This window comes from Dipodomys spectabilis, unplaced genomic scaffold (assembly GCF_019054845.1).
Source record: "Dipodomys spectabilis isolate Male_0828 unplaced genomic scaffold, ASM1905484v1 ptg000207l, whole genome shotgun sequence".
Classification (NCBI taxonomy): Eukaryota; Metazoa; Chordata; class Mammalia; order Rodentia; family Heteromyidae; genus Dipodomys; species Dipodomys spectabilis.
This window is the reverse complement of record NW_024870884.1, coordinates 9909333-9931757: the sequence shown is the minus strand read 5'-3', so window position 1 is coordinate 9931757 and position 22425 is coordinate 9909333. Positions and strand designations below refer to the sequence as shown.

General features: G+C 44.2%; 1 protein-coding gene across 2 annotated transcripts; it reads left to right on the top strand.

Moving 5' to 3' along the window:
* The first annotated feature begins 1271 nt into the window (after positions 1–1271).
* On the top strand, positions 1272–19378 carry LOC122122370 (phenazine biosynthesis-like domain-containing protein). Of its 2 annotated transcripts, XM_042696532.1 has the most exons (9): positions 1272–1407; positions 5400–5499; positions 6732–6830; positions 7752–7861; positions 7948–7977; positions 10853–10941; positions 15197–15375; positions 17989–18051; positions 18496–19378. In XM_042696532.1, the coding sequence occupies exons 1-9, from the start codon at positions 1324–1326 to the stop codon at positions 18606–18608; spliced, it is 867 nt and encodes a 288-aa protein (XP_042552466.1). In that variant the 5' UTR covers positions 1272–1323; the 3' UTR covers positions 18609–19378. The 2 variants fall into 2 exon arrangements, with proteins under 2 accessions (XP_042552466.1, XP_042552467.1); XM_042696533.1 differs by lacking the exon at positions 17989–18051.
* The last annotated feature ends 3047 nt before the right edge of the window (positions 19379–22425 follow it).

Below are 22425 nucleotides of genomic sequence, written 5' to 3'. Positions count from 1 at the left end.
ACACATATACACCATACATGTGATCAGCAGCATGGGGATATTTAGTAGTGGTTTGACCAGATGAGTGGGAGTTCTTTGTTTCTTAAGTCCTGTTAGTTTTGTCGTATCACCTAACATTTTGGATTTAGCATCCACTTATCAGGGAGACCATGTACTGTTTGTCTCTTTGCTCTTTGCTTACCTCACTCAACATGATTCCTTCTAGCTCCATCCATTTCCCTGCAAATGCCATTATTTTGTCATTTCTAATGGCTGCATAATATTCCATTGTGTATAGATACCACAATTTTTGGATCCATTCATTTGTGGTGGGGCATCTGGGTTGTTTCCATATCCTAGCTATTGTGAACAGTGCTGCAATAAACATGGAGGTGCACGTGTCCTTGTATATTGGTTCCTGTTGTTCAGGGTAGATGCCTAGAAGTGGTATGACTGGGTCATAAGGGAGGTCAATCTTTAGCTTTCTAAGGACCCTCCAGACTGCTTTCCAAAGTGGTTGTATAAGTGTACATTCCCACTAGCAGTGTAATAGGGTTCCTCTTTCTCCACATCCCCTCCAGCATTTGTTGTTGGCTGATTTGTGGATATGGGACATTCTGACTGGGGTAAGGTGGTATCTCAGGGTTGTCTTTATTTGCATTTCCTTCACCACCAGGGATGATGAACATTTCCTCATGTGTTTCTTTGCCATTTTTATTTCTTCATCTGAGAAGTCCCTCTTTAGTTCCCTTGCCCATTTAGTAATTGGTTTGTTAGGTTTGGGAGGGATTAGTTTCTTGAGTTCCCTGTATATACAGGATGTTAACCCCTTGTCTGATATATTGCTGGTAAATATTTTTTCCCAATTAGCTGGTTGTCTTTCTAGCTTGGTTGTGATAGATTTAGCTGTGCAGAAGCTTTTTATTTTAAGGTAGTCCCATTTGTCAAGTCTCTCTCCAATTTGTTGTGACCCTGGGACTCTGTTCAGGAAGTTCCTTCCTGTGCCTATTAGTTCAAGTGTCTCTCCTACTCTGTCCTGCAGTAGTTTCAGAGATTCAGGTTTAATGTTAAGGTCTTTAATCCATTTTGAGTTGATGTTGGTGCATGGTGATAGGCTGGGGTCCACTTTTAGTTTTCTGCATGTTCAGCCAGTATTTTAAACAAATGCAATGTAGAGGCTTTCCATGTTGGTGTTTTAGAATAATTGCTTGACTTTGTATCTTGGACCTGTTCATTGCTGCACTACACTGAGTAAAACATTAACTTTCTGATTTTTTGCCATAACAAGAAGTAAAGCAGAACACTGGCAATTGTGAGACCTCGTGAAAAACTGCAGTGAGGAAGATGAAGCTCCCGATTTTCATTGCAGACGCATTCACAGCAAGGGCATTTTGTGGGAACCCTGCAGCTGTCTGCCTCCTGGAAAATGTAAGTACTCGAGCTTCAAGTACACTACTGAAATTGAACAGTCCTGTAGGACCAAGTACTTCTTTAAAAAAGAAAGTAAGACTCTCCTGTTTGTTGAGGTCTTTGGTTTATGTTCTTCTTCATTATTATTATTATTGGTCGTAGGGCTTGAACTCTGGGTCTGGGTACTGTCCCTCAGCTCTTCAGCTCAAGGCCAGCGCTCTACCACTTGAGCTACAGAGCCACTTCTGGCTTTTTCTGCTTATGTGGTGCTGAGGAATGGAACCCAGGGTCTCATGCACTCAAGGCAAGCACTCTACCACTGAGCCACCTTCCCAGCCCCTGGTTTGTGTTCTTTGTCCTGGCATCAGGGGTGGTATATCTTCAAGTTGGTCATGACCAAATTATTATTAATTAAGTAATTAATTAATTATGTCGGTCGTGAGCTTGAACTCTGGGCCTGTGCACTGTCCTTCAGATCTTCAGCTCAAGGCCAGAGCTCTATCACTTGAGCCACAGTACCACTTCCGGTTTCCTGGTGATTCATTGAAGATAAGAGTTTCACAGAGTTTCTTGCTCAGGCTGGCTTTGAACCACCATCCTCAGATCTCAGCCTCCCGAATAGCTAAGATTACAGGCGCTAGCCACTGGTGCCCTGGCTCCAGATTATTATTATTAATTTTTTTTGGCGAGTCCTGGGACTTAAACTCAGGGCCTGGGTACTGTCCTTAAGCTTCTTTTTGCTCAAGGCTAGCACTCTACCACTTGAGCCATAGTGCCACTTCCAGCTGTTTCTGCTTATGTGGTACTGAGAAATGGAACCCAGGGCTTCATGCATGCTAGCAAGTGCCTAGGCAAGCACTTACCAATTAGCCATATTCCCAGTCCTCATGATCAGATTATCTGATAAGCATGTGAATCTCTAGATTCAGTCCAGAAACATGAAGAAAAACTGGGGGCAATTATAAAGGAATAACTAGTTTTCTGATTGTTTTCTTTGTTTTGACTGGGGTTTGAACTCAGGGCCTGGCATTTCCTAAGCAGGTGCTCTCCTAAGTAAGCCCTGCCCTCACAGGGCTCCTTTGGGCCAGGGGGGTTCATTTACTTAAAGCCAAACATTGGGGGAATGAAATTAGGTGAGTTTTATGTGACTAGTCATGGCTGAAATTACAGTTGCCTTATCTTATTTTAGATAGCTGTCTTTAACCTTATCGGTAGCACCGACATTTAGAAATTCTCAGAACCAAGAAAAGGAGACACTGTGCAAAGTACTAAGTAATCAAGTAGAAAGGTAGAAGTAATTGAGTTCTGAGATGTAGAGAACTGGGCTGGGGAGGTGGCTCAGTGGTAGAGCGCTTGCCTTGCATGCATGAGGCCCTGGGTTCGATTCCTCAGCACCACATAAGCAAAAAAAAAAAAAAAAAGCCGGAAGTGGCGCTGTGGCTCAAGTGGTAGAGCGCTAGCCTTGAGCTGAAAAGCTGAGGGACAGCGCCCAGGCCCAGAGTTCAAGTCCCACGACCGGACCCCCCCCCCCCCCCAAAAAAAAAAGAAAAAGAAAAGAAAAGAGATGTAGAGAACTTAGCTGGCAAAGTATCTCATTTTAGCTGGATGTGGTGGCTCATGCCTGTAATCCTAGCTACTCAGGAGGCTGAGATCTGAGGATTGTATTCAAAGCCAGCTCTAGCAGGAAAGTCCCTGAGACTCTTATCTCCAATTAACCACTCAGAAAACCGGGAATGGTGCTGTGGCTCAAGTGGTAGAGTTCTAGCCTTGAGCTGAAGAGCTGAGGGACAGCACCCAGGTCCAGAGTTCAAGCTCCATGACCAAAAAAAAAAAAAAATCAGAACGCTAAAACAATAACCTCCCTTCCAAAGAAAGAAAGAGAAAAAAGGAAAAGAGAAGAAGGAAGACAATAAATAATTGATGCTCTTAAATAAGTCATACAGATGAAGCTGTCCATAACAACCATTAGCGCCTTTGAGCACAATGTTTCTCAACTTGTCCACACCAGGTGCATTAAAATGTCATGTGCCAGGCCACATCCTAGACCAGAACAAATCTGGGCATGGGCACCAGGCAGCATTGGGTTTAAAAGCTCCTTTGATTCCAGTGTGCAGGCACATACAGACCTGCTGCGGTTTCACTGAGATGGATCAGTGTTGTTATTAACTATATCCTATAAGGCTTCCTCTCTCCCTTCAGGTGGAGCAGGAAAATGGTGATCAAAAGTCCTTCCCTTATCTTCCCTGGCTTGCTTTCATTAGGCAAGCTTGCAGCTCATGTTTTCTTTTTAAAAAATTAGATAGCAATAAAGTTAATAGACTTCACCAGTAATTTTTAAAGCTTGGAAAGATAAATGAAAAATAATAAACCTGATTCCAAGTCCTGAAGTTTCTTTAGGAACTTTATCCAGTAATGAGAGTGGGAGGATTAGTGAGAGAATGATTAACAAGCAGACTTATCCCTTTCCCTCCGCTCCCTTCTCCTCCCTTCTTCTCATCCCTCTCCCCCTTCCCCCTCCCCTTCTCTCCCTCCCCTCCTCTTCCTTTCTGCTAGTACTAGGGCTTCAACTCAGGATCAGGATTCTCTCCCTTAGCTTTTTTGATCAAGCCTGGTGCTCTCCCACTTGAGCCACAGCTCCACTTCTGGTTAATTGGTGGTTAATTGGAGATAAGTGTCTCTCAGATTTTGTTTACTCAGGCTGGATTCAAACCATGATCCTCAGATCCCAGGCTTTTGAGCAAATAGGATTATAGGCTTGGGCCACTTGTGCCCAGCTTCTGAATTGTGAACTTCCTTTGGAACAATCTGCAAAGCACAGCTTCCTGCTGAATGTTATTGAAAACTGATGGAATTGTTTGTCAAGAATCTCGTTATAGTTTTCCAGGTCTCCATTTAATATCTTTTCCCCCCTTTTGAATGATTATGTTCACTCAGTTCCTTGGTTTAAATTCCACACTGTCTGGGCATAGCTTCACAATGGGAAATTTGGTTGATTCAGGATGCTTGCAGTCCTTCCCAGGTGGATTTTAGAACTTTCTACATCAATTCTTTTTCTTTTTTGCTGGAGTCTTGTCCAGCAGAGGGACAGGGACTGAGAGGGGCTGTCATGTTTATATTGCCATATTTCTAAACTGCCACAAGATGGAAGCATTTTAAAAGTTTACTCTGCTTCTTGGATCTTTGGGGTCATCAGGTGATAGAAGCTCAGTGTCCAGACACTGAAACTCAGAAAAGCAAACAGACATGACTCAGCATTTGTGCTTGCATATGTGTTAACAGAATTCTAGAGTAACAAAGTTATCATACCTTAATCCCTGATTAACAAAGAGAACAGAAGTGAGTTCATGACTCACCAATCACACTGTCCCAATACAAAGTTCTGTGCCCACATTTTCTTGGGCAACTCAGCAAAATCTGACCTCTTTTCTAGATCCATGGCAAGGCCTTATCAAAACTCTATAGCGCTTCTTGTCAAACTGTACATACCTCCATCAAGTGTGGTGTTGCACACCTGGAATCCCAGCACTGGAGAGCTGAGACAGGAAGATTGTGAGTTCAGAGTTAGCTCTGGCGATAGAGTGAGTTCAAGGCCAGGCTAGGCTACATAGTGAGACCCTGTCCTAAAAAATAAAAACATAGCAAAGTTGTTAGCATGTACAAGAACCTGGATTCCGGGGCTGGGAAGGTGGCTCAGTGGTAGAGTGCTTGCCTTGCATTCATGAGGCCCTGGGTTCGATTCCTCAGCATCACATAAGCAGAAAAAAAGCGCCGGAAGTGGCGCTGTGGCTCAAGTGGTAGAGCACTAGCCTTGAGCTGAAGAGCTAAGGGACAGTGCCCAGGCCTAGAATTCAGGCCCCATGACCAGACTCAAAACAAAAACAACAACAAAAAAGAACCTGGGTTCCATTCCTAGCACTTAAATAACACAAAACAAACACACAGCTACCAAGTATGTTTTCTTGGGTTTTCTTTTAAGCATATAATGTTTTGCTCCTTGTGTTTTCATGAAGGAACTGGAGAATGACACATATCAAAACATCGCAAAGGAAATGAACCTGTCTGAAACTGCATTTGTTCGAAAATTGAGCCCAACAGACAACTTTACCCAAAGTAAATAAGCTTTTTTTATTTTTTATTTTTTCAGTCATGGGGCTTGAACTCTGGACCTATGCACTGTCCCTCAGCTTTTCAGCTCAAGGCTAGAGCTCTACTACATGAGCCACAGGGCCACTTCTGGTTTTCTGATGGTTTATTGGAGATAAGAGTCTCGTGGACTTTCCTGCCCAGGCTGGCTTTGGACCGTGATCCTCAGATCTCAGCCTCCTGAGTAGCTAGGATTGGTGTGAGGAAATTTATTTATTATTTGCAGGAAATAGTACACTGGGAGTTGTTTTTCTGGATCATCTGGGAGAGGGTATGCTTAAATGTCTAGAGTTTAAGTTTATAGTTTACACTTGCACTGGAAAATACATTCTAAGAGTGCTGAAAAGCGAGCCTGAGAAGTGGTGATGGATCAGCGTGGAAGTTTGTTCTTTATCTCGAGTGGGCTTCATTTTTGTTTCACATATAGTATATTTCAACCCAAATGTCCCTCTCTATTGCTCTCTCTTTCCTGTCCTCCCTTCTCCCCACCCCCACATTTTCTTGGGCAACTCAGCAAAATCTGCCCTCTTTTCTAGATCCATGTCAAGACCATGTCGAAGCTCTATAGCGTTTATTGTCCAAATCTACATATCTCCACCAAGTGTGGTAGGCCAGGCTGGCTTTGGACTCTTGATCCTCTTGCTTCTATTTCTGAATTCTGAGACTATAAGCATGTACTACCACACTCAGGAAAAAGTGTAAAAGTTAAAAGTCTCAGGGAATTGAACCTAGTTCCATATACTAAGCCACAATTCCAGCCAAGAGTGAGCTGCTTAGGGGAGCAAGTTCAGGGCCCCTCTTGTTCATTTGCTCACACAGGCGCGTTCTCTGGCACTTCTGCCTTCTGTCATGAAATGATGCAGCTGAAAGCCCTCTCCAGGTGCGAGTCCTGTCAAGTTGGATTCCCAAGCTCTAGAATACAGCCAATGCCCTTCTCTTCTTAATAAATGACCCAATCTGTGGTATTCTGCAATAGCAATACTAAGCAGACCTGGAAGGTTAGTGAACATGAATGTTTCAGGTTAATTTAGAGCCAGGGAACCCCAGAATGCTTGTCTGGACTGCATTATAGTTTATAACAGACTTCTGTTCTTAATTGTGTCAGCATAATGTTTGGGAAAGAAGAAGAATCTGAGAAGTTTGCGACGTGTTTGCCTGGCAGTGATTTTTGTCTCTCTCTGCCTTTTCCCCTCTGGCAGGTTCCTGCTTTGGACTCAGGTGGTTTACCCCGGCAAGCGAAGTCCCACTGTGTGGCCATGCTACCCTTGCTTCTGCCGCTGTGCTGTTTTACAAAATGAGTAATGTGAATTTCTTTAAGCAGAGTGTCACTGTGCTCTTCCTGGTAGGAAGACACGGCGGCGTTTATGTCATACAAGTGCAGAAAACAGTGACCTTCAGTCACCCTTGATCTTTCTGAGAACACACTGGACATCCATGGCCTGTTCCCTACATGAAATGTGATTTTCAGTAGGGGTTCTCTGGTTCATGTGATCGATAAGTTGGGAGAATTTATACTAGTAGAACAGGCATGCTATATATGGGGTAAGAACTCAAAAGGCACATGTTGTTCAAGTATTTCCTCACTCATATTAAAATTCACTCTCAGATGAGAGCTCACCTGCACTGAGTTTGAATAATTCCTTATTGACTCCCTTAAGGACTTAATATTGTCAGTTCCACTCTGACCTTATTTCTTTAATGGTCAAGGAATGATCAAGTCTTTGGCGGGGAGTGCCTGGAGGTACCCTCAAAGGAGAGACAAAAGACAGAGCAATTAACACGGACACAAACAGAATGGTGTGGCAAGGTGAATTGGGGCATGGGGATCTTACGGTTGTTCATTTACATGAGATGGTAAAGGAAGGAGTTGCAGGGTAAAGTCGCCTAATAATTAAGCTCTGAGACACAATTATTGCATGGAGGAAGAACTGAGGGGGATGTTCTTGAAATCAAGATTGGCAGAAGATATCCAGGTGCTGGTGACTCACATTTGTAATCAATCCTACCTCCCATGAAGGCTGAGGTTGGAGGATCTCCATTTGAAGTCAGCCAGGGCAAGAAAATCCATGAGATTCTCATCTCCAATTAAGCAGCACAATGTTCCATTTATGGGCTTTTGAGTAGCTAGATTACAGGTATGAGCCCATGGTACCCAAATGGTCTTTATATTTCTTGATCCTTTCCCCCAACCCCTTTTTGTTTTTTTTGTTTTTGGCCAGAAAATACAAATAGCACTCTAACCTTTAACACTCTGAGTGGGGAACTAAAGGCCAGAAGAGCGGAGGATGGCATTATCCTGGACTTGCCTCTCTATCCAACCTACTCCCAGGTCAGCTTTGTCTAATCATAGCTACCAACTGTACAACCTCCAACAGTTCACCTGCTTTGTAATGATTTGTCTTTTCTTCTTTCTAGGACTTCCATGAAGTAGAGACCTTGATAAAGGTTGGTAAAAAGAATCTGATTGATTGGGGCTGGGAAGGTGGCTCAGTGGTAGAGCGCTTGCCTTGCATGCATGAGGCCCTTGTTTTGATTCCTCAGCACCACATAAGCAGGAAAAAAAAAGCCAGATGTGGCACTGTGGCTCAAGTGGTAGAGCGCTAGCCTTGAGCTGAAGAGCTGAAGGACAGCACCCACGTCCAGAGTTCAGGCCCCACGACCGGAACCCCCCCCCCCAAAAAAAATCTGATTGAGCCTTTATGATTTGTTCATTTGTTCTTGCTTGAACTCAATGTTTTGTTTGATTTGATTCTCAAAGATAGGCTTTTGCCAGTGATTTTAGATTTCAGGTCTAATAGGCAATGTATCTGGTAAGAAGAACTTTGTATGCGCTGGTACCAGTGTTTGAACTAGGGATCTGGCATTGTAACTTTGCTTTTTAGATCACAGAAACTACTCTACTACTAGAGCCATACCTCCGGCCTGGCTTTTTACTGCTTAGTTGGACATGAAGTCTCTAGACATTTTTTTGGTCTGGACTGGCTTGCAACCACAACCCTTAGGTTTCAGCCTTGCCAGATCTAGGATTATAGGTGTGAGCCATTCACTCTCAGTTTTCTTGACTCTTAATTGTGAACATCAGCCTCCATTGTGGGATGAGGGAAGGAGAGACTGTTGGAGAGAGCGTGAAAGTGCAAGACATCCCTGGAGGATTCCTGGTGAGGAAGGCGGGTAGGGCATCTTCTGGCACTTTTGCACAATGAAGGGATGTTGCATTTCTATCCATTTCTTGCTACAAGGAGAGAGATGAATCCTGAGGATGATCATGAAAATTCAAGAGAGTCAGGGATTTGGGACAGAAAAAAATCATTCCATGAAATAAATAGAGAAAAGCCTTGGTGGGAAAGAATGGAAACCACCTGGCCATTGTCAGCATGCCTGGTTTCAGTGGGGAAAATGAGACTGAGGCAGGAGAGATATGCTTGCATAGAAAAGACTAGAAAGCGTGGGTGCCTCCTGAAAAAACAGGAAATGTAGCCTGGTGTCCTCATGGAGACTCTATGTACAGGTAGGGCTAATAACATAATTCTATATGAATTTGTATTAATAAATTTATAATAATATATAATTGTATTTCCTCTTTATAATTATTATGTCACCATAATTATAGAGCTATATCATTCATAATTATATAACCCTTATGATTGAATACTAGTTACGTTTTTATGATTATAAAACATTTTAATTGGTATGATTGTAGCCACTAGCCACTAGAGGCTGGGGTAGTGACTGGTTTTTGCATTGCCTCTGAACGTATGGGTGCTAAGTGTTTCCCTCGAATTATCCCATTTCATTCTTAGCGTCATGCAGTGAGGAGTCACTGCAGTTGTCCCACAGGGGTTCCCGAGGAGCCCAGATGAGCAGGCGCTTAGAGTGCAGAGAAGGCAAGAAGGTCTGGACTAACACATGGGCTGCATGGAAAGAGAATGGTGCTGTGGATAGCCTGTTGTGGGAATGACTGGAGTGTTTCTCAGTTAACATACAGCTGTAGCATTTACAATCTCTTTATTGTTTTGCATTGTCCAAGTCTTCAGAAAATTATAGTGGACTTTATTATGGTAGGAAGAACATCACCTTGTCTCTCTAAATCTTGGGTCAGCGTTTGTGAAAAGGGATAATCGGGTATATAAATATTGTCATTTCTGTGTTTCTCCTGAGACACTGACATTACATGCCAAGCTGAGCTGGTGTCTCATACATATAGTCCTAGCTTCTTGGGAGGCTGAGATGGTGAGGATCGAGGTTTGACTCTAGTCTGAGCAGAAAGAACGGGTTTTTCTTTTTTTTGGAGCTAGTCCTGGGGCTTGACTTGAAAGCCTGGGTACTGCCTGTGAGCTTGTGCTCAAGGCTAGTACTCTACCACTTTAGTCACAGCTCCACTTCTGTCTTATTTGGTGTTTAATTGGAGGTAAGTCTCACAGCCTTTCCTGTCTGAACTAGCTTCAAACTGTGATCCTAAGATCTCAGCCTCGTGAGTAGCTAGGATTACAGGAGTGAATCCCTAGTTCCTGGCTTCAAGGCTCCTGCTTAATAAAGTGCTGGGCCTAGTTACTGGGAAGCATAATATAAGCGGGTCATTCCCAGGTATGTGCCTGCATAGGAAGTGAGAACTTTTCTTTAAAAATTGCCAGCAAAGGAAGTGGTGCTGTAGCTCAAATGGTAAGGCACTAACCTTGTGCAGAAAAGCTAGGGACATGTGGCTATGTCCAGGTCTTGAGTTCAAGCCCCATACCAAAAAAAAAAAAGTTTGCCTCTGCCAAGCACCAGTAGCTCATGCCTCTAATCCTAGCTACTCAGGAGGCTGAGATCTCAGGATCAGGCTTTGAAGCTAGTCTGGCAGGAAAGCCCAGCAGACTCCTATCTCCAATAAGCTATTCAAAAAGGCTAAAAGTGGTGCTGTGGCTCAAGTGGTAGAGCATTCGCCTTGAGCAAAAGAAGGTCAGGGACAGTGCCCAGGCCCAGAGTTCAAGCCCTAGGACTAGCAAAAAAAAAAAAAAAGCCAGCAAAAATAGGACTAGAGACCTGGCTCAACAGTAAAATGCCTGCCTAGCAATTGTGAGACCAAAAAATTCCAGCTCTAGTGGAGATATAGGCTTTCCAGTTAACATGAAACAAGTCCCTTGTGAGCAGGTTTTGAGCTCAAAGAGTACAAACGACATGGCCCTGGAAAGCCCTGTGGTGCCGGGAATACCTTCCAGTCATGAGATTGAACTAATCCTGTTGAGAACTGCAGATGCTTCATGAATACTTCCTTCTCTTTTGTGGGATCAAGGCCTTGGCCTTAAGTGTGTTTCTGAGGAGTTTTTGTCTCCTTGCACAGACTGCTATAGGTGACACCCTGGTCCAAGATATCCAGTATTCTCCAGACACCCGCAAGCTTCTCGTCCGGCTCAGTGATTCTTACAAAAGGTAAACACAATGGTGAACGGAGTCAGCACTGGAAAGGCTGAACCCTTGGATTTCTAGGTCTGTATTGGTCTGCCTGTTCTGTGCCCACACTTACTGGATGAAGAAAGAGGGGTCTCCTCAGCCTCCCAGCTTGCACTCAAAGCTACAGGAACTGGAGATCCACACATGGAATGAATTTCAAGATGTATCACAGCTAGAAGAACTTCACATGTTGGAAGTTTTAGCAAGGATTTATTTTAATGTTTTAGAATAATAGGATAACATAGTGAGAAATAAAGTGGTTGCTTTCCATGCAAGAAAGGGGGGTAAAGTCTCAAAATGATGTTTCTCCACATGCCCCCCACACGCCCAGGTCATACGGCTTGAACTCAAGGCCTGGGTGCTGTCCCTGAGCCTTTTTGTGCTCAAGGCTAGTGCTCTACCACTTGAGCCACAGCACTACTTCTGGTTTTTGATAGTTAATTGGAAATAAGAGTCTCACAGGGGCTTTTCTGGCGGGGCTGGCTCCAAACTATGATCCTTGGGTCTCAGCCTCCTAAGTAGCTAGGATTTCAGCCATGAGCCACTGATGCCACAAGATGGTGGTTCTTATGTACAGTCTTTTATACTTTCTGAGCTGGGGGTATACACGCATGATTATATCACTTATCAATCCCTTAATCATTGATCTGGGATGCCAAAAAGGTGATGGCTTTGGACTGAGATCCTCAGATCTCAGCCTCCTCAGTAGTTAGGATAACAGGACTATGCCACAATGCCTTGGTTGTCTGCTATTATTTTTTTTTCTCACTGCCAGACCTGGGGCATGAACTCAGTACTTGAGCACTGTCCCTCAGCTTCTTTTGTTTAAGGCTAGCCACAGTGCCACTTCTGGCTTTTTCTGTTTATATGGTACTGAGGAATCAAACCCAGGGCTTCATGCATGCTAGGTAATACTCTACCACTAATCCACATTCCCAGCCCTTGTCTCTTATTCCTTTTTGGGGGGGTGTGGGGAGGTATAGCCATGGGGCCTGAACTCTGGGCCGGGGCGCTGTCCCTCAGCTCTTCAGCTCAAGGCTAGCGCTCTACCACTTGAGCCACAGCGCCACTTCCGGCTTTTTTTTTTTCTCTGCATATGTGGTGCTAAGGAATCAAACCCAGGGCCTCATGCATGCAAGGCAGCGCTCTACCACTGAGCCACCTTCCCAGCCCCTCTTATTCTTGTACTGAAAGGAGAAATTGGTGGAAGAGTGCTAGTGTTTTTTTTTTTTTCAGGTAAGGGGTAGGTGTATTCATCGTTCCGGCTGGCACCAGGCCATCTTGGTCCTCGACGTGGTGGGGAAAGGCTTGAGAAGGAGAGCTGGGAGATCTGGGAAAGAGAAAGAGCTGGGAAAGAGAGAGAGTTGGGAAAGAGAGAGAAAAGAGCTAGAAAAGAGAGCATCTGGGAAAGATGTGGGAAAGAGCAAGCTAGGAAAGAGAAGAGAGTTGGGAAAGAGAAGAGAAGGAAAGAGCTGAGAAAGAGCTAGTAAAGAGCAGAGAGAGGGCATCTGGGCCTGGGCCAGGCCTTATCTAGGGTATGGGCGGAGAAAGGTGTGGCCACATCAAATTCAGATGTGACCTCAGCAGATGCAGATGTGACCTCTTCCAGGTGTCCCGGTTGCCTAGGTAACGCAGGTACTGAGTGGAGACTTTGCTGCGAGGAGGGTGGGGTCTGCTTGCCATCCAGGAGCGGACCTTACATTCCAGCCTTTTAATAATCATGAAATAGGGCGCGGATTCTCTCTGGCTACTTCCTGCTGACAAGGGACGTCGACAATAGGGGTAAAAGGCTGGAATTTGGTCCCCTCCCAGAGAAGTAGCTGTCCCTTGGTGGCGTGATCCTTAGATGAAGTCTGGAGAAATCTCATGAGCACTGAGGGGCTGGAAAAAAAATACTAGAGAGCAAATAAATGGCAAGAGGAAGGACTTGGGGCTGAAAATGTTGGTAGAAATGTCCCTAGCTACTTCTGACATCTGGCGACTAGGTAGAGAAGTCAGGTGACAAAGGCAACAATATAAATTCCTGTTCAGTTAATAGGTAGACAGGTATAGACATTAGATGGGCAGGCTTCTTACTTCCACTCACCTCCCGGCTCTGGTTAATTTTGAAAGGGCAGGCACAAAGTGGCTGATGTGACATCATCTCCTCTTACTCCTCTCCATGGTCCCTTGTTCCCCAGACTGGCTGAGTCTAGGTGCTCGTTGCTGGGATGGCTTGTCCCAGTTGGTATTCAAGGAGGTTTGAACTCAAGGCCTGGGCACTGTCCCTGAGCACTTTTGCTCAAGGCTAGTAATGAACCACTTTGAGTTATAGTACCACTTGCAGAGTTTGGCTGGTTAGATATAAGAGTCTTGAGCCATGCTTCTAGCCTGGCTCTTTGCAGGGTAGTTGGGAGATGGAGTCTTCGGGATTTTTCAGCCCAGGCTGGCTTTGAACTGAAATCTTTGTCACAAAAGCCCTTTATTATTTCCAATTAAAGCAACAAGGAGATCAAATAGAATAAGTAGAGCTTACCTGGTCCTTATCAAGAATTGCCAACAAATATTCTGAAATGACAAAACTCATTAGATGTGATGAGAATTTTAGCACAGATATGCCCAGTATTTTAGAACCATGTAGTCAGTAGAATACACAACACAAAACGAAACAGACAAAACTCAAAGCCTAAAATTTTTTTAACTGTATTTGTTTTTGTCTTTTTTTTTTTTTTTTGTACTGGGGATCGAACCCAGGACATTGCACTTGCTAGGCAAGCCCTTTGCCACTGAGCTACATCCCGGCCCCTCAAAGCCTAAAATTTTGACAACAATGTTTAGCTATCTTTGCTAACAAAGCACATCACATGGTTGGGCCTCAGTTACCAGGGCCTGTGAAAAGAGCAACTTGTTAGCAAGGCACCTTAGAATAGATGGAGTAGTAAACTTAGTGGAAGGTTAAGGATCAGCTGGGGCCAAACCCTTAACCTACCATGTGGCCAAGATGGCGAATTCAAGATGGCGAATTTCTGAAAGAATGCAAAGAAACCCTGAACAAACAGATCAAGCCTACATTGGCTAGCCTTTGAGAGGGAACTTAGAGGGGGGTCCCCGGGCCCAAGCCTGCATCGCACTCTTCAGAACACAAGCCAAAATGTAGAAAAGAGAAAGGGAGAGATAGGGAAAGTTGGACATGAATGGCAGGGAGAGCAAAGAGAGCTTGAAAGTAAAGAGACTTCTGACCATTTACCATTGCAGTGGCTAAAGCTGTGTACATCTGAGAATGGCATAAAAATGAGGTGCTCTGGCTTTCCAGGGAGCACAGGAGACATTTCAAAGGGGTTTCACGGCTCAGGTGTGATTTGCAGCACCCCATTAAGTGTGTAGGAGAGTCAGTCTGGTGAGTGAAGGAGAGCTGACCAGGCAGAAGCGGCGTCCTGACTTCCCCAGAGCCCTCTAGAGAGAAATGGCCAAACCCCCAAAACCAAGCGTCCTCGGCTTCAGAGGTGACCGGCCTTTCAGCTAAAGGCCGTAGGAGTTCTCTGGCGTGGCGCCACGTCTGGACAGAGACTGAGCAACAGAGAACCGTAGACAGTAGTTTCACTCACCAGAGTAGAGAAGTGGTGTGGACGTGGATGTGAAGGCAGCAATGGTATCGATGCGCTGTGTCCGCAGCAGACAGACTGCTTCGCAAAAGGCCGTCAGAACTGTGGGTATTCCTCAGAGCAAAAAGGGAAAAACAAGCAAAAAAGAAAAAAGAGGAAAAAAAACAGAGAGGAATCCCACCTATCCTGACTTTAAGCCCTTTATCCGAGTCACAGCACCATTTATGTTAGGTAGGTGAGTAAGAACAGCAGCACACACATGGTATTCAGGTAAGGGGTAGGTTTATTCCTCGTTCAGGCTGGCACCAGGCCATCTTGGTCCTCCATGCGGTGGGGAAAGGCTGGGAAAGAGAGCTGGGAGAGCTGGGAAAGAGAGAGAGCTGGGAAAGAGAAGAGAGCTGGGAAAGAGAAGAGAAGGAAAGAGCTGAGAAAGAGCTAGAAAAGAGCAGAGAGCTGGTGGTTTTTCACTTTACTTTCTGGGTCTAGTTTCTAAGTTTTCAATATTAATGTTTTTGGCTTTTCTGTCTCATGTCTCTGCTCGGCCTCCCTGTATTGCGCAGCCATCTGGGCAGTTGCCCTGGCCTGACTCCCATTTTCTGGAGTCGGCAGTCTATGACCTGGCTTTGTGCTAATCCAGACCATTTCTACCCAAGGTCATTTCTAGAGACCCTGAAGGTGAACACAGAGACTCTGCCTCACATTGAAAATACGGGAAAGGTGAAAGGACTCATTCTCACTCTGAAAGGAGAGCCTGGTGGGCAGACCCAAGCATTTGACTTCTACTCCAGATATTTTGCTCCATGGTGGGGTCTGGCTGAGGACCCTGTAACAGGTACTTTTTCTTTGAAACCACAGGAGGGGTTAAACATGAAAGAGGAGAAGCTGGGTATAGTGGTAGTACCTGCGAGGGCCAAGAGTTGAAGACCAAACTAAGCAACATAGTGATAACCCCATCTTTAAAAAAAAAAAAAAGACAAGGATAACAAATAACTCTCTAGAGGACCTTCACATGGCCTTCAAGGTTGCTTTAGTTCTGAGCTACTTATGTGTATATGCTGGTACTAGAGCTTGAACTCAGGGCCTCACACTCTTACTTCAGCTTTTTTCACTCAAGGCTGGTGATCTACTACTTGAGCCATACCTCACTTCTGCAGTTTTGCTGGTTAATTGGAGTTGAGAGTCTCAGGAACTTTCTGGCTGGCTTTGAACTTTGATCCACAGATCCAGCCTTCTGAGTAGCTAGGGTTACAGGCATGAGTTGTCCATGCTTGCTTGAGCTCCCTTCGTTTCTCTGTCTCCCTCCATTTCTTCACTGAAAAGCATTATAGCCGGGTCAGACAGCCTGGGTATGCATTCCTAACTTTCAGTTCTCCATCTTGATCAGATGACAAGTTAGCTTTATGCACACAGTACTCAGAAACTGACTAATCACCGGAGCTGTTCTAGTAACTAAGCAACTAGCTCACTGAACCAAGGACACATCTTCCACCAGCCTGAAGAGAGGGATGAAATCAAAGGAATGCAATGCCTCCTCCTTTCATAGGTCATTGAAAACCATGGCTCTAGCAGTCCAGGGAGGAGGAAGGGTTGATGGGAATCATTCTGGGTGTCATGGATGCCAGCTCTGAAGGAGGCTGTGTGGAAGTTTTGTTAATGTACCACACATCTACCTTAGCTCTTTCCATCTGGAGAGAGATAAATCCAAGCAAGACACAAAGCATCATGAGAATAATAGAAAAAGTTTATTGAAATGAATGAGGGCAGAGCAAGGGGCAGGCTGAGCAAGGTTCTATAGTTCCAGGCTTAGTTTGACTGGGATTTTATTTGGGTCAGGGTGAGATGTGGGTGGTTCTTTGTTTGGTGTGAATATTGATGGACAGGTTGATTGACAGGTACAGCTTCTGTACCAGAGGTGTATTTGCACAGGCTCCTCATAGAGGTGAAATAGTCTTGAACCACCCAGTTCCTGGGCATTATAGGGCAAAGAGGTCATTGTGGGATAATCATTCTTGTCCTCATGCATGCATACAAAGGGGAGGCCCTGCTTACCTAATGCCCTCCAGGTATGGGCCTAGCCTAGAGATTTGATCAGCATCTTTAGGAGCCCTTTTTGGTAGGACTTACTGGAGGGATCATTTGGTAAGCCACTTGCTAACCTCAGACCTTTATTTGAAGGTCAAGAAAGGCTATCCTGTGTGCAGATCCAGGGCCCTGGGAACCATATCTGTTGTCCTAGCAACCAGGGATCTTGCTTGCTGCCTCCCTTAGTTTCAAGGCTCCCTTTCTTGTCAGATGGTGGGGGCGAGAGTGGTTTCAGGACCTTGACTTAGTTATTCTCTGAGGAATAAAACAAAAGAAATTCAAAGTTCAGCAAGCCAGCCCTTTTGCCACCTCAGGAAAACATCCAACATGGACACTTCTTTTCCCCCCATGGAAGAGAAATTCTGAGCAGATTCACTGGAGCACAGATGCTTCCCAAAGATTTCAATTGGCACAGAGCATATTTGTTGGTTTGTTATTTTTTTAACCTGTGTAGTGACATTTTCTAGAGTGCTAAGATCTTTGGACTATGATGAGCAACCTTCTGCATTGGCCTGAGATTCAGGGGCTTTTTGGAATGTGGACTTTGCAGTGCTACATGCCAGACACACCTTGTGCAAACCAGGATGGCTACAAAGTGACTATAGGAGAGAATGGCTTAGGGAAAAGAAATAGATATAAAATGGAAAACCTCTAGGATGCCGAGGTTTTATTCTGTTCCTGGGTCATCTATGGACCCAGGTAAGACAGTTAATGTTTCTTGGCAGCTTTTAAGCACCTCTTGTGGGGAAGGGGGCATAGCCTTTTGTCAGAGTTCCCCACTTTCCTTGCATGTGCACCCCAGGACATGCTACATCTTTCACTGGAAAGATGTGTGTGAAGATCTTGATTTTCCCATCAAGCACTGACTGAAGGACAAAAATTAAATCCTGCAGTTGGAAGCCAGTGCTTACACCTGTAATCCTAGCTACTCAGAAGGCTCAAATCTGAGGATAGTGGCTTGAAGCCAGCCTGAACAGGAGTCTGTGTGACTTTCATCTCCAATTAACTCCCCCCACACCCTTCAAACCAACCCAGAGTGGAGCTTTGGGTCAAGTGGTATAACATGGTCTAAAGCACTCAAGGACAGTAGCCAGGCCCTGAGTTCAAGCCCCAGTACTAATATGAAGCAATTAAAATTAAAATTAAATCTGCAGTCAGCTGGAAGAAGCTTATTCATAAATTCTGTGTCTTCTTTTGGGTCTCTGCTCATAAGTCTAAATTCTGCTGTGGCTAGGTTAATTTGAAGACTAGATGATCTAAGGTTTAATCAAACTAGACAATGGATTGTGATCACTTACATATAGATGGAAAAGGCACCTCTGTTTTCTTTGAGATTGCCTTACAGTTTTTCCCTTCTTTTTAGGATCTGCACACACTATCCTCAGCAGCTACTGGTCCCAGCAGCTCGGGAAGAAAGAAATGCGTGGTAGGACAGTTCTTTTCCAATTGCTTTTTTTATTTGCCTGTCTCCTATGCCCTTGAAAATGTAGTAAAATGTTATGTATCACTCATGTGCGACAGTCTTCCATAATTTAAGAGTACTCTACTTCTAAACCCCTTTACCTCTGCTTCCCTCAACATGCAGACACTTTGGATACACCAAGTGCGCAGTAAGTGTTCATTGACTAAAACTAACTTGCTGTGGCTCAAGTGGTAGAGTGCTAGCCTTTAACAAAACAAAACAAAAAAACAAACAAAAACCCTCAGGAACAGTAGGCAGGCCCTGAGTTCAAGCCCCAGGATGGGGGAAAGCAACAGCAACAACAAACTTCCAAAGCATCAACTGCCTTAGGAGGACTCCCAAGCTGGTAATGAGAAGTCTCTCACTATCCCCTCACTATACTCTTAACTCCTTTTGTGCTTTGTTCAGCCTTTCAGTGTTCCAGACGAGGAGGAGAACTGAACATTTCTCTGCGACCGGATGGACGAGTGGATGTGAAGGGTGCAGCTACTGTGGTTTTAGAGGGCACGCTGATGGTCTAGACAGGCTGTACTAGCATGCCGCTGTCTCTGAGGACAAAGTGTTTTCTGCATGAAAAGAAAGAGGCTGCCTTTAGCAAGCCTGCCTAGTAGCCCACTCAATCCTCACGTGAAAAATAGAAAAAGGAAGACATAGCCATGGAAATGTAATAATGCTTCCAGAATAATTAACTAAGGGAATTTTAAAAACTCTAGTTGAGATGGTAGCAACTCGAATAATGCTATCTCTTTTGATGATAATACCAAAGAATGCAGGGGGAGGGAATATATTGGGAAGAGTGAGAAGCCATGTAAATTTAGTTGTGAATGCCTTATAGAATATCTGTGGGCCTTTGAAAGGTTGTGAGGATATAGAGAAAGCTATTTTATGATTTAATGCCAAGAAAAAAAAGTACAAGCCAGGTGACCAAGCCTGTAATCCTAGCTACTTAAGAGTCTGAGATAGGAGGATGGAAGTTTGAGTGAGACTCTTATCTTTAATTAACCATTGAAAGCCGGAAGTCAAGCTATGACTCAAACTATGGCTGGTACAGTACCAGCCTTAAGTAAAAAAGCTAAAGGATCGTACCCAGGCCCTGAGTTCAAGCTCCAGTACCAGTCCAAAAAACCCAAACAAACAACAAACAAAACCCCACAAAGCTAGGTATGTATGTAAGCTACTTAATATAATAGTAAAATTAAGTTCTGTGTCTTGATTTGTTTTGATATATGGCTTTAGAGTGATAAGTTTAAAAGGATTCTTCCTTTCTCTTAATAAAATGAGTTTAACAGAACTTTAAATCAGTGACATCTGTCATATTCAGTACTACAGCTGGCTTTGGGGTTAAGAGGATTCATTGTGGTCATTGATGCCAATTCTTAGCCATCTCACAAAAAAAAATCTAGGCTAATGTTAGCAATTTTGCTACTACCATGTTTCTTATTTTTATTTACTTTTGCTAATTAAGAGTGAATTTAACCAGATCTGTCAGGCTAAGGCAAGATGAGCAAGAGTTCTGGGTCAGCCTGGGCTCAACTGAATGAGTTAACAGTTAACTGAATGACTAACAACAATTCACAACACTGTTATGAGCCATTATACCAGCGGTGAGAATCACTGACAGGTTTTCAACAACTGTGAGGCTTTCTCCAACCTTGACCGAACTATAGAAAGAATTTTAAAGGCTAGAAGCATAGCTTCCAGTGGTAAGAGCACCTGCCTAGCAAGCAAAATGTTCTGTGACTCATGCCTGTATTCTAGATACAGCTTCTCAGGAGGGTGAGATCTGAGGATCGCAGTTTCAAGCCTGCATGGGCAGGAAACTCCATGAGACTCTTTTGTTTTATTTTATTTTATTTTATTTTATTTTATTTTATTTTTTTATGGTCAGTTGTGGGGTCTGAACTCTGGGCCTGGGTGCTGTCTCTCAGCTCTTCAGCTCAAGGCTAGCCCTCTACCACTTTAGCCACAGCGCCACTTCTGGCTTTTTCTGCTTCTGTAGTGCTGAGGAATGGAACCCAGGGCCTCATGCATGCAAGGCAAGCACTCTACCACTGAGTCACCTTCCCAGCATGTCCATGAGACTCTTATCTCCAATAAACTACTCAGAAAAAGCTGGAAGTGGCATTGTGGCTCAAGTGGTAGAATGCTAGCCTTGAGCACAAAGAGGCTCAGGGACAGCACCTAGGCCCTGAGTTCAAGCCTCAGAACTAGCAAAAGAAAGGAAGGGAGGAGAAGGGAGGGGAGGAAAGGGGAAGAGACGGGTGGGGAGGAAAGGAGAAAGAAAAGAAAAAAAGGACATGAGAATCATAGCAACTTTGAGCATCCCTAGTAGACAAATGGTAGAAGTAGATTCTCTCAATGAGGCCCTCATCCTCAGCATGAGGCCACCTGGGATCTTGCTGGAAGTGCAAATTCACAGGCTCTGTCCCACATCAAGGGAGTCTTTCACATACCTCTGAACTTCTATAAGCAGTGGGTCTATGAGCTGGATTCAGAGAAGACAGAGTTAAAAATCACACTGGCTTGGAGATGGAGTCCAGTGCTTTGAGTCTGAACAAACCTCCAGGTGATTCTGGTCTATGTTTAAATCTAACCACAAGATGTTCCAGCTTCCAGATTTTGCCACTGCTTTCTTCACTCCCAAGTGACAATTGTCTGTATAGCAGATGACTTCTAAATGTGCCTGGCTTCAAATTCCCTCTGGCTGTGATATAGATTTGCTGTTTACTGCACTTTTGGAGGAGCTTTAAAAAACATTAAAAAAATCATCTTCTAGTTTTTTTCAGCATAGAAAAATGATCTGTGCTCATGTGAGGAGTGTTCAGTAATGTGTTAGTAATAAACAGGTTAGCTAATCAGCCATGATTTATTAATGATGAATTTATTATACCTGATTGTGCAGTTCTGCTAGCAAATAGAGCTTTAAAGAAGTTATTTTATTAATCATCACAATATTAATTGTAGACACTGAAGGACCACTAATTAAACACAAAGCCATATGCAGAACAAGTGGGCTGCTGAGATCGGCAAGAATAAGAAATATTCATTTTTGAGAGGAGCTAGAACAAACTATGCAGTATTAGGGAGTTCACTTGGCAATATTAATTAATCACTGCACATTAATATTAGAATAGTTTCTAGTAGGGATCCCTGCATCAATATGTGTGTAGTACTCCAGTGAACCTTTAAGGGAGAAGTGTTTTGTGTTTTATGCACATGCAAACTGCTATAACACAGTCCATTCTACAGGGTGGATGTAGAAAAGAAAGAGGTTAAATTCTCACATCAATGCTGGGTACTAATGGCTCATACCTGTATTCCTAGTTACTTAGGAGGGTGAGATCTGAGGCTCATAGTTCAAAGCCAGCCCAGGCAGGAAAGTGTATAAGATTCTTTTTTTTTTGGTTGGTTGTGGGGCTTGAACTCTGGGCTTGGGCGCTATCCCTCAGCTCTTCAGCTCCAGGCCAGCGCTCTACTGCTTGAGCCACAGCGCCACTTCTGGTTTTCTCGTGGTTTATTGGAGATAAGAGTCTCCGGGACTTTCCTGCCCAGGCTGGCTTTGAACCATGATCTTCAGATCTCAGCCTCCTGAGTAGCTAGGATTACAGGCGTGAGCCACCGGCGCCCGGAGTGTATGAGATTCTTATCACCAATTAATCACCCAAAAGCTGAAAGTGGATCCATTGCTCAAGTGATAGAATGCTAACCTTGAACACAAAAGCTTAGGGGCAGAGTGCCCCGGCCCTGAGTTCAAGTCCCAGGAACATCAATAACTAAATAAGTAAATAAATCACTCCAATTCTGGGTGTGTGCATGGGGTGCTGGAAGGCAGAAGTGGTGGAGCAGCTGCCTAACAAACCTAATGCCCTAAATTCAAACCTCAGTAAATCCTTTTTACCTCCTCTCCCCCACAAAAAGAGGATAACAGCCTGGTGTCGTTGGGGCAGAGAAATAAGTAAGACTATCTCCCTGAGGAGGAATCAAGGAAAATCAAGGAGCGCTAAATCACAGGAGGTGTTCCACACTCAATTCAGGTTAAAGGCAGTTCATGACTTTGCAGTTTGTGAGCACTGGCCGTTTGGGTTATTTGGTGTCCAAACATCATTGCCTGGCACCTTGAGTTGGTAAACTCCCGTGAGTGCCTGGGCAATGGCCAAGGGCTGCCTCTCCTGGCAAATTAGGGGCTGGTGACTGCTACTAAATCTAGATTGATCAGAAATATACTGGGTGGGCTGGGAAGGTGGCTCAGTGGTAGAGTGCTTGCCTTGCATGCATGAAGCCCTTGGGTTCGATTTCTCAGTACCACATACACAGAAAAAGCTGGATGTGGCACTGTGG

Bases quoted from the DNA above. Each gene is read 5' to 3' on its own strand.
- LOC122122370 (XM_042696532.1), top strand. From the start codon at position 1,324: ATGAAGCTCCCGATTTTCATTGCAGACGCATTCACAGCAAGGGCATTT. The intron at 15,376-17,988 runs GTACTTTTTCTT...CCTTCTTTTTAG, and splicing joins GGCTGAGGACCCTGTAACAG to GATCTGCACACACTATCCTC. The intron at 18,052-18,495 runs GTAGGACAGTTC...TGCTTTGTTCAG, and splicing joins CGGGAAGAAAGAAATGCGTG to CCTTTCAGTGTTCCAGACGA.